Here is a 12,126-nt window from a genome sequence, read left to right on the forward strand (position 1 = left end):
ATCTGGCGGACCACGTACAAGCACAAGCACAAGCACAAGCAAATAGATTGCTGGCTTTGATTGATGGCTGAGAGAAGACGGAGGAGATTTCAATCTAGGGTTAAGAGTTTAGCGGCAGAGGGAAATGAGAAAGGGGGTGAGTGAGTTTAAAATGAAAGGACTAAATCCTTTTTAAGGTTTTGTGACCTTTTAAATCAATGAATACTAATTAAAAAAATTAGTAAAATAGAAAAATGGAATGGAAAAGGCCGCGTCGAGAAGGTTTAAAATGTCTACGTGGCATTGTTTTAAAATGAGTCTTCAATTACAAGGGGGACAACAATCTACATATTCCATTAAAAACATGCATTACATCTCACTTTCTATATAACACAGTAAAATATTTGACACTCCTTCAAGATCTTTGATCTGGCAGACCATTATACAAGACCAAAACAAAGTGACCAAAGTTCATGCACCAAACTATAATGCCTCACAGAGGTCTTGTTAATGAATATCACATAAGACTATAAAGCTCAAGCACATGTGCTTATTAATCTACCATGCATAAGCCTCTACTTTATAATTTCATAAAACAATTCAAGACCAAAACAAAGTGACCAAAGCTCAAGCACATTTTCTGCAAAACAGTACCCAAACATTGTGTAGTCAGTGATATTATTTCCATGTATGGTGCATAGAACCAGCCTAGTAATTGTGTAGTAATTGTATATATTTAAATCAATTTTACATGGCAATGTTGTGAACCATGTTACCAACAGCATTGTCACCAACAATCATTGTAACAAGCAGGTAGAGGGTGTCAAGCTAGAGTTTTGAGAAAGTGGATTCGAAGAAGAATCCACCACCTATGACTATGAAAGAAGACCAAGATTTCTCAAAAGCATTTAGACAAATTTCTAGCTTATATGGGTTACCATGCTAGTTCAATAGTAAACGGGGAACTATAATTAATACCAAACTGCTATGGACATGGCCTAAGACCAACTCGGCGTCGAGGTCGACCCAATTAGGCATCGAACTCTGACCAATCACACACTAGTCTAAAACTGTGTGTTCTTGTTCCTGTCCAATGACGTGCTCAGCCCAGTTAAGCTTCGAGTTTGACATTGGAATGACTGACATTAACGGTTAATTATTGACTTGAGGTCAGAGTGTCTGGCAGGTAACACCTCCTTCACAACGACCGTGTGAAGAGACGTTCACCGGCCACACTCCTAATATCATGTAAGATCTCAAACTGTAACGAATGTTAATATGTTATAGATAGTGATAACTTGAATATTTCATTTTATACAATACAATAAAAGAGCATAAGTACCACTAAAGATAGTAAAGAACCTTTGATTAAATAGATCAACCTAATAATGATTTATACATACATGACTGTCATCAAACTTGTCATTCCTGATCATCTTTGACTGCTGCTAAATCATATTTGAATGGTAATCCATCATTATCCAATAGAAGTGAGGTCACTCCCGGTATCTCGAGGTTGTTGAATTTCCAAATTAAATTGTTATGCCCTTTCAACAACTCCGTCAGTCGTTCTTTGAAGACACTTAAATCAGTACTACCAATACGGAAATCAAGTAGGATTCTCACAAATTCAAATAACTTTTCAGGCTCATCTTGAAAAACATGTGTTACTTCCATCATAAAATCAGCTAGTTTATCAAGCTTGGCTTCAACCATTCTGAGGCTGTCGATCTTGAAGGGTAAAATTAAGAAATCAACTAGTTAGCTATTTTAAAATACATGGAAATTGAAACAAGATAAACAAAAAAACCTACCCCATTGAATGCTTCTTTGTATGCTTCCTTGATGGATTCAGCAGAAATTGGAGGAACGGATGATGAAGATGCAGATGACCATCTCCGGTAGTTGAAATTAACAGGACTGCCATGTCCTCCTCCTCCTCCACCACCTGCAAGCATTCTCACGCGAGATCGAGAAAGAAGCCTCATCAGGCTGCGAATCATCATTCTGTTCTGGAGTGGAGGAAGCGAAAAGCCGAAAATGGAAGAAGGGTTTCTGATTTTGGTGGAGGAATTTGAATCCGGTGAAACGGGTCGGGTTTTGCCGAAATGTCAACATAGTTTTCTTATCGAGTGAATTGATATGTGGTTTCCATATTGGGCTTGGACCCCTTTCTTAATAGAATTTTTCTCTTAACCCCTCGTGTTTTTTTGTTTACCCCAGGTTTCCATTTTTGCCCTTTCGGAACACATTTTTAGAAAAAAAATTGTCTTAAAAACAAATTCTGAATGTGTTTTTCAAATTTGAACTAAAATACTTTGCAAAATGCATTCTGAAGTTTTATACAAAAGACAAAAATGAAAAAGCGGGTATTATATACACAATCACATTGCATTGTTTAGCATTTTCCTAATATTTAACGTCATGAAACTGTTTTTTTGTCAACAAAAAAAACAACAATTTTTTGTTTGTTAGCCATTTGATTTTAACAAGAACAAACTCTTATAATTGAGAGTTCAGTCGTGAAATAAGTAAAGTACAAATAATATATGTTTTACTCATGAATCGAACTCATATTCTTATAGTAGAGAGTTTAATGAATAAGAACAAACAATGGCAGTACTCTCCCGCACTTATTATCTTTGGATGATGATTCATCATCCAAGTGACATTATATTTCATGTCCTGCTAGCAAGAAGAAGTTGAATCCCGAAATCAAATCTCTACGGTCTTGAAACATCTCCGCAATTTCTTCCTTGACGGTTTCTATGTTTTTTCTTCATATCATATAATCATGTATTCATATTTCATGTAATGTTGTGCATACTAATCTACCATGCATACATCTCTACTCTGTAATTTCAAAGAAAATTTCGAGAACAAAACAAAATGACAAAAGCTCAAGCACATTTTCTGCACAACAGAACCAGACATTGTTAGTCAATGAAATTATTTCCATATATGTTGCATAGAATCATCAGTAACTGCAGTAATTGTATATACTAAGAATACAATGAAAGATATAAGCAAGAAATCATAAGTTCTTATTAACAAAATAAAAAAAAAAATAAAAAAAAATTCATGACATACATGACTGATCAATCTTGTAGTTAAGCATATTTCTTGAATTATGTAAAACAGAAAGATTGAAGATCTCAACATAAACAACTTTATTGAAAATAGTCTCAAAGGCCTTATAGCAGTACAAATAAAGAGAAACAAAAACATAATAAAAAAGAAGGAAGTGTAATAGAAATACACTCCTCAAAAACTACAAAAACATATGACTACAGACACCTGAACTAAGGTGTCCAACTCACTTAGTTGCTGCACCAAAAATGAGATGTGCACATCTATCTATTTGTTTAATAGAGGAGAAAGAAAAACAAAAAAACAAAGACTACAATCTTAAGCGAAACTCCATTGGCATTGACAAGGAAAATAGGATGCAGTTGAGAGGAACAGACCAGTATATAGGAGGCACCATGCTTAGCTAGCCAATCATCAAGACATTCATTGCCACGACGGAGAGTACAATGGAAAGAAACAACTCAATCTTAACAACGAAGTTGAGAAATCTGACTAATTAACACAAGGATGAAGAGGTTGAACCTCTGACATATAATAATATTCCTGCGCATATCTATCTATTGACACAATACTATGTACTTTATAATTATAATAAAATCAGTGACAATCTTACACAATACACAAGTGAGCATTATTATTAGTATTAGTAAAACAAAGTGAACACATCTCATACTTGCTCCTTGCAATCTAAAACATTACAACAGATCAAACAAAGACATTTCCTTACTCATGAAGATAGGAAGCCAAACGTTTGATCAATTTCTGACCATTCTCAGATTCAGGATGAAAAATATGATAAACATGATCTTCATCTTTTTCTTCAAACAATTCCAATTTCCCTTTCCAACCACTTTTCTTCACATTCTCATAATACCAAACCCCTCTCTCCCTAATTCCATCTTTCCCAGCAACACAAACAATCATTCTATCACAACCAATTCCTTCCAAACTCGGCGCCCCTTCACCCAAAGGATTAATCATAGGATTATCAATTCCACCAGGTGCTGATGGATACACAAAACTCCAAACCGAAGTAAACAAATCACGTTCAGAACTCGTAAGTTTAACACTTTCTAATCCAACAGGGTATGAACTATAGAAATAAGGGTGTTGTAAAATAGCACCGAACAGTTTAACATCATTTGGTAAAGATTCCGAACCAGCTCTCATAGCAATGTTATGAACTATGTTACCACCAGCACTATCACCACCAATGAAAACTCTGTTGAAATCACCGTGGTTAATTAACCACGGTTCTGGGTTGATGGGGTTTTCAGCAGAATTAGAAGCAACCCATTGAAGTGCATTCCAACAGTCATTATAACAAGCAGGTAGAGGGTGTTCTGGAGCGAGTCTGTATTCAACAGAAACAACTATGGAATTTGCTTGTGAAACAAAGACGTTGAAGTGTTCATGGTAGAGTTTTGAAAAAGCTGATTCGGAGAAGAATCCACCGCCATGGAAGAAGACTAAGATGGGTAGTTTTTTTGTGGGGTTTTTGGGGAGGTAGAGACGAGCAGAGATATTGGGGTTTTGAGAGATGGTGATGTCTTTGGATGAGACAGGGATATTTGGGTCGTCGAGATTGGGAGGGACTAGTGGTGCTTGTCGTGGACGATCGACGGTGCCGTCGCTGTAGAGAGTGATACAGGTAGGAATTTCAGAGATGATGTGTTTTGTGGAAGCCATTGATGCAGAGATGAGATGAGATGCACAGAGAAGTGAGTGTTTGGATTTTTATATTGGAGTAGAGTAGGAGTGTGATTGGGCAAAAGTTAATATCCATAAGGGTCTTTTTATGCACAATGCATAAGGTGATGACAGCCATCCGATCATGATTATAGTGATGACACGTGTATTGATCTGAAGGTCTCACCTCTGACCCTGAGTCACACAGGATCACAGTCTCAAGCTCTCTCAAGGTCTCAACATCGCGATTCTCTCTGAATCTCGCCGTCGTCTTCTCCCTTCGTACTCGGTGGTGTACGGTGGATTCTCGACGGTGGTCCTCACTTTTCTTTCTTGTTCTGTTCTTCTTTTTAGTTATGAGTAGTTTGATAAAAAGGGTGGCGGTGATGGTTGTAATATGAGGAAGATGAAGTACTCGTAGGTGTATCAAGATCAAGATCAATTTCCGTTCAATTCCTCTCATTCTCTTCAATTTCATATACATGTTGTATCAGGATCAAGATCTAGGTAATTCAATTAGTTTTCATTTTTCCCCAAATTTAGATCAAATTCATGTTCTTGAATAAATTCTAATTACTAATTCACATGCGATTTCGTTTGAATTTGGATTTGATTTTGAATTTGGTTTAATTTGAGTTTGACTAGGTTTTGGAGTTGGCTGGAAATGCTGCAAGGGACAACAAGAAAAGTAGAACTTTGCTAAGTCATATTATTCAATTGGCTGTTAGGAATGATGAATAATTGAGCAAGCTTCTTGGTGATGTTACCATTGCTAATGGTGGTGTTATGCCTAATATTCATAACTTGTTGCTTCCAAAGAATACTGGTCCTTCCTCTAAGGCTGCTGCTGAGGATGAATAAACGAATGAATGAATTGTTACTTGAAACTTGATTTTGCAGATGGGGTTAACAAATTTAGTTTCAATTTTTTGTATATGGGTTTAGTTTTAGAGGTTCATGACTTTGATCTTTAGCTATGTTAGTGGTTCTGTTAGTTACAGTATCCGCTCATCTCTCGAATGATCAAACACTTGGTATTTTCAGAATCTCATCACATCCACCACTTTAAGCTCTGCAAATCTCTTGGTAAATTAATTCTTAGTTGTATGTGTTGGAAATTGATTTGTTGTATTATCTGGTCTACACACTGTATGGCTGAAAAAGTGTATATGGTGCATCCGAGATGACGGCAGACTGTTTAGGCGTGCAGGAACATATTGGATAAGTAGTGCTTACTCAATTCTTGAAGCAGAGGCCCTAGTTCTTTTAGAGGCCATGAAGGATGCAAGCAATATGAACTTAGAGAACATAATATTTGAAACTGATTCAAGTACTGTTGTTGCAGCTTTACATGCTAACCATGTTGGTGTCTCAGCCTTTAGTATCCTCATTTTAAATATTAAGAGATTGTTGCTTTTAAATTCCAACTTTGAGGTAAAGAGAGGTTTGTGCCCTGCCCATTGTCATGTCCGATATGTAACCACTATAACGAGGATGATTGTCATTTCCTTTTTTACTGTAATAACAGCAAAACAGCGTGGCAAGCTGCTGGACTCGATGTGATGATTTCGGCGCGGTTTCAACACTACGATGCGCCAAAAGATGTTATTATGAATATTTGTCATTATGAGAGCAAACATATACAACTGGGAAATTCGCTATGCTAGTGTGGATCTTGTGGAATAATAGAAATAATTGGGTTTGGAATAATGTGAAAGATTCGGGGCAACAACTATGCGGTAAAGCGATGCATTTGTGGAATGAATGGGACGCGGTTCAGCAAATTCGCGACAGGAACAACAGCAGACCACAAGTACATCAGCAGAATACACAGTGGAAACAACCAGAATTTGGATGGCTCAAGTGCAATGTTGATGCAGGTTTTCACATCGAGCAAGGTGTTACAAGCGCGGGATGGTGTGTTAGAGATTACTTGGGTCAGTTTGTGCTAGCTGGTACATCATGGATTAAAGGGAAATGTTCCATAATTGAAGGGGAAGCTCTTGCCTTGTTTGAAGCTATGAAGGAGTTGGAGCGTCGGGGTCTCACTAATGTCATATTTGAAACAGATTCTAAGAGTGTAGTGGATGCAATACGCCGTTCATATGTTGGGCTTTCTGACTTTAGTATTTTAATGTGTAAAATTAAGCAATTGTTGTCTTTACATTTAAACTTTGAGGTGAGTTTTACCAAGTGACAAGCGAATATGATTGCTCATACGCTTGCTAGGGCGACCATTTCTTGATCTAGTCGTTATCTATTTAAATTACTACCTTCTTGTATTGAACCTCTTTTGATTAATGAAATGCTATAAGTTTGTTTTTGTTAAAAAAAAAGTAATATTCGACACAGTTTTCACTATTTTAAATCATAACTGTTGATTTTAGATTAGATGGTTTTGATTATTTTGACACTAGTTTGTTACAAAATCATTAGACAATTATTTTGGTTTCTAGATGTTATACACTGAAACCATTTGTCTAGTTAAATGGTTTCATACCGTTATACACTGAAACCATTAATCTAGTTAAATGGTTTCATAGCGTTATACACTGAAACCATTATTATAGTTAAATGGTTTCAATAACTAGTAGTTAAATGGTTTTAAAATAGATTTTTGAAATCCTTAATATTGAAATGAACTAAATAATGAAAACCACAACTATATCATCATGTCACATTTCCAAGTTTTAGTTTATGATGGATTTGTATAAGTGAAACCATTAGTTTAGGTAAATGGTTTCAATATGCTTTACACTGAAACCATTAGTATAGTTAAATGGTCAATATGTTTTACACTGAAACCATTAGGTTAGGTAAATAGTTTCAATATGCTTTACACTGAAACCATTAGTATAGTTAAATGGTTTCAATATGTTTTACACTGAAACCATTAGTATAGCTAAATGGTTTCAATATGTTTTACACTAAAACCATTAGTATAGTTAAATGGTTTCATTAACTAGTAGTTGGTGAATTGCATAACTAGTAGAAACTATGGGAAGGATATTGAAACCAGAAAAATGATATTGCAAAATCATTAGAAATCTAATTGCATTAATCGATAGTACACAAATATAGGTCTAAATTCTTTACAATATGTATGTGGTGATATTAAAATTTCTACCCAAGATGACACATAAAATAACTTAAAATATATAAATACATCCAAAGGTCTACAACAATTTATACAACAAGAATAACATCAATTCTGAGAACTTTTCTAAATTTACTATGCAACTCTTTTAAGAGCTTCAATGGTCTTTTCAGTTTCAACAACATTGTTCTCTTGCCAAACTCCAACAACATCAATTGTTTTAACATAGTTTCCTCGCATTCGCTTCCAAGAGATGCAAGTAGCATCAAGCCTACAAGTAAAAACAACCTATATCAATCCCTTTGCGCAAAATTGTCAAAAATAAATCATACTTTAAGAAGAAGTGCATTATTAAGAAGCATTGTCCATGACAAAATGAAGTTAACATACTTGATATTTTCTCTTTGATGTTTGTAGGTTTCAAGAGGCAATCTAGCAGCTCTCCAAACACAGCACCTTGCATATTATCTCCAACAATCTATAAGTTTTACAAAAAAAGATAATCATAATTGATTGATAAGATAAATGAACTGATGTTAATTTTGTAGTTCCTCCAAATGGCCTAAACTAAGGATGTAACTGGAACATAATCATTTGAAACCATTCTACCAGCAAAATAGTTTAGGAAGCAACAATTAAACATCAACTACCTGAAACCATTCTACCAGCAAAATGGTTTCCGAGTACAACTCTCTGAAACCATTCTACCAGCTAAATGGTTTTAGAGTACAACTCTCTGAAACCATTCTAAAATCAATTTTAAACACCTCAATAAAAAAAGCCTAACATACACAGTGATTAGAAACAGAAAATGGATCATGTGCCTTTCTAAAGGTGAGATTTGTTAAGGTCCAACTCAAAAATTGATCATTTAAGCAACAGAAAATTCATAGAAGAAACATACATTTAACTTACCATGTATTGCATATTCTGGTGCAGTGTATCCCCTAGCATAGTTGATAAAAGAATGTAACATTAAAATTAGATTCTTTTTATGTCAGCTACATCTTTATAAAAGTAATCATTTGGACTTACAATGTTCCTGCAAATCTTGTGCTAAGATGAGATTGATCTTCTGGTAAAAGCCTTGCCAACCCAAAATCATCAATTTTAGGCTGAAGATCATCGTCTAAGAGAATGTTGCCAGTCTTTATATCCCTATGTATAATGCAAACATGGAAATCCTCGTGCAGATAGGCCAAACCTCTTGCCGTGCCTAAAATTATATCATTAAATACATATAATGGTTTTAGAGTACAATTCTCTAAAACAATTCAACAGCAAAAATGGTTTTAACATTCAAGATGAAGCAGTTACTTGATGCTCTAATATTTATTCAGTTCTAAAGAATTATTAATTAAGCTATTCCACTGCCATGAGTACTAAATATAGTTGCCCACACTTATGGAAAATCGAAATAACTTACACTTAAAGCCTAGCCTACGATTCAGCATATTTTCATGTTCCTTGTTCTTACATGCAGTGTATTTGTATCGTTGAAAAATATTTAAAGGACCATTTATAGCAGGCAACCACAAGTTGACTTGTAATTCAGGGTATTACTCCATGATAATGTATGTAATGTGAAAAAAGTCACACATGTACAACACAAGTGTATAGATTTTCATCTCTTTTTGTTTTTTTGTGAAAAAGCAAAAAGAAGATTTATTAAATAAAATAAAAACCCCAAGTACAAGAAGTACTACAAGGTCTAATAAATACAAAGGAGGTCTTATTATTTACATCAAGATTAAGCTAGCACTCCTATGAGGCTGCAATGACACCAGTCCAAAACCAAAACAAAATTAAGCTAGCACTCCCCTACCTAACACCTGCTCTAGCTACAAAAGAATCTTAACAATACAAAGCCAAGAGATACTGATAGCAAGGCTTGCACTGCACTAAAGGCACTCAAGTGACATAGCAATGAAAACAGAACAACCAAGCTAGAGTGTGGCACAAATTAACATTTTAGCTTAAAATCATTGTCCAAACAATTGCTGAAAAGATTGTACCTCACAAGACTAAGACTTAGCTTATATGTTGTTGCCTATTTCAGCATATCCAAAAGTAATTCAGCATATATAGTTATGAAAGTATATTGTAAGAAAATGCAAAACAAATTAATGAGATTAATATGACATATCATATGACATAGAATGAGCTTTTCGTAAAGTCGGTTTAAAGAGGAGGTCTACCACAGCAATAGGGATCATCACAACAACAGAAGATACAAGCAAGTTCCTTAGGAATAGTCCATGGCATATACCAGTAAATTTTTATTGAATATCAGTTTCTGATATGCCAATAGTGCAGAATATATTGCATCCTAAGTATGCAGAAAACAAGCACAATGGTTAACTAACAACTAAGCTTCAAAGTGTAAAAGAATATCTTGCAGATATCCTTTGGTAGAGTTCTGCATATTACATATTACGGACACAGATTCTATGCAGTAACTTGTCACATAATTACTATCTTCAACAGTTCAATCTAAATCAACTGTCAAGTTTGTTCTAGACCAATTCTATACCAGCTCCACAAAATACAATATCACAGACAGGACATTTTAATGAATCATTCTATGTGATTGAGTGATAAGTAACTACTACAAATTACACAGAAAACTACCCTAACACTAATCTTACATCTCATAATCACAGTCCAAAAACACATATTCAACAAGATAGTTTCTGAAACAACCTTTTGAGCGTGCTGTAAATTATATATAACATTATGCATCTTGGATTCAAAGGCAAAACCATTAAGTACATCTAATGGTTTTACAGTAAAACTATCTAAAACCATTCTAATAATATTCATCTTGGATTCAAAGTCATAACAATGCATAAGTAAACAAACTTGAAGTCACAACAGTTCTAAAAATCACATACACATCTAGTTAGAAACTCATATCTCATCTTAAAAATGAAATTAAGCAACTAAGTAACTGCAATTACTTGAAAGCATTTTTCAAACCATTTCCAAAAATTAAGCAACTAACTAACTGCAATTAAGCATCTAAAAATCATATACACATCTAGTTAGAAAATCATGCAACAACAAAACCATTTCCAACCAACTAATTGCAATTACTTGAAAGCATTTTTCAAACTCAACAACAAAATTAAGAGCAATTACTGCAGTAAGCACAAACCTGATTTCGTTTCATTTTGATGATAATGATGATACAGTGATGTTGGGCTTTGATTTCCGGCGAGGATGATGGTGATGAAAGATGATTTATGCGTTGATGATGATGGCGATGGTGATGATGTTGAGCTTTGATGGGTTTTGATGATTTCCGGCGAGGGTGATGATGATGGCGATGGTGATGATGTTGAACTTTGATGGGTTTTGATGATTTCCGGCGAGGGTGATGTTGATGGCGACAGTGATGATGAAAATGGTTTCCGTTTATGCAATGGTGATGAAAATGGCGAGGGTGATGAAAATGGTTTTCGTTTTCGTTTGGAGAGGGCCGCAAAGGAGTTGGGCTGTGGAGATGGGTTTTGGAATTGGGGGTGTATGACAAAGGAGGGGGTGTACGAAGCAGACTTATGCACCGTGCATAAGTATGGCTTATGCACAGTAACCGGACCCGTGTGATTGTTGTGTCATTGTTTGGTGGTGACAACTCAAAAGAACAATAAAATCACACCATGTAAAGAAAATAATAATTGATTCAAAATGCTAAACACACGATCTTTAAACATCTTAAATAGTAAGTTATTGTTAAAATTTTTGAGAAATGTGTGAAGTTAACATATTAAAAATTGAAATGTTTCACTTTTTTGAATAAATTATATTTTTAAATGGAATGCTTAAAAAATATCCGGAAGTACTGTTTAGCAAGACCTCTGATTGATTTAGTGGAGTAGGTGTGTAGCCGTGTAGGTTTCATCTTCTAGTTGGAAAGACTTGACTTTGTTGCTCCTTGCTTAGAGTCCAGTAGCATAAATTTAACAAGAGAAATTTTTAGGTGAGTCTACACCTAAATAATAATGATTAGACACAACCAATTAAATTATTACAAGTCATTAATAATTAAAAATAAGTAATAGAATATTAATAAAACAAATCTTTACAAAATCTGAAAAATAAGGAAATAAATTCTCTGAAAAATAAGGAAATAAATTCTCTTGTATAGTTTTGTTAAGGATTAATTAGTCTATTGGTTCCTTAAAGACATTTTAGGTTTCACAATGGTCGCTTAAAGAAAAAAAATGTCTGGATTGCTCATTTAAAGAAAAAAAGACCCGGATTGGTCC

General features: G+C 34.7%; 2 protein-coding genes across 4 annotated transcripts; both read right to left on the reverse strand.

Moving 5' to 3' along the window:
• Positions 1–262: 262 nt before the first annotated feature.
• Positions 263–2,104, reverse strand: LOC123882901 (paired amphipathic helix protein Sin3-like 1). Of its 3 annotated transcripts, none has more exons than XM_045931570.1 (3): positions 1,794–2,104; positions 1,383–1,710; positions 263–619 (listed from the first exon to the last, which is right to left on the reverse strand). In XM_045931570.1, the coding sequence occupies exons 1-2, from the start codon at positions 1,983–1,985 to the stop codon at positions 1,402–1,404; spliced, it is 501 nt and encodes a 166-aa protein (XP_045787526.1). In that variant the 5' UTR covers positions 1,986–2,104; the 3' UTR covers positions 263–619; positions 1,383–1,401. The 3 variants fall into 3 exon arrangements, with proteins under 3 accessions (XP_045787526.1, XP_045787519.1, XP_045787512.1); XM_045931563.1 differs by lacking the exon at positions 263–619 and adding an exon at positions 689–1,228 and having other exon boundaries at positions 1,366–1,710; XM_045931556.1 differs by lacking the exon at positions 263–619 and having other exon boundaries at positions 689–1,710.
• A 1,021-nt stretch (positions 2,105–3,125) lies between these two features.
• On the reverse strand, positions 3,126–4,833 carry LOC123882893 (2-hydroxyisoflavanone dehydratase-like). The gene has a single exon (XM_045931545.1). The coding sequence runs from the start codon at positions 4,756–4,758 to the stop codon at positions 3,793–3,795; it is 966 nt and encodes a 321-aa protein (XP_045787501.1). The 5' UTR covers positions 4,759–4,833; the 3' UTR covers positions 3,126–3,792.
• Positions 4,834–12,126: the final 7,293 nt, after the last annotated feature.

The sequence above is a fragment of the Trifolium pratense genome, linkage group LG1 (genome assembly GCF_020283565.1).
Source record: "Trifolium pratense cultivar HEN17-A07 linkage group LG1, ARS_RC_1.1, whole genome shotgun sequence".
NCBI lineage: Eukaryota > Viridiplantae > Streptophyta > Magnoliopsida > Fabales > Fabaceae > Trifolium > Trifolium pratense.

What these genes read in the sequence shown, in the direction of transcription:
- LOC123882901 (XM_045931570.1), bottom strand. Translation starts at nt 1,985, where the DNA reads ATGATGATTCGCAGCCTGATGAGGCTTCTTTCTCGATCTCGCGTGAGA. An exon ending in ACAAAGAAGCATTCAATGGG is followed by an intron (nt 1,711 to 1,793) that starts GTAGGTTTTTTT and finishes TTACCCTTCAAG; the next exon opens with ATCGACAGCCTCAGAATGGT.
- LOC123882893 (XM_045931545.1), bottom strand. Translation starts at nt 4,758, where the DNA reads ATGGCTTCCACAAAACACATCATCTCTGAAATTCCTACCTGTATCACT.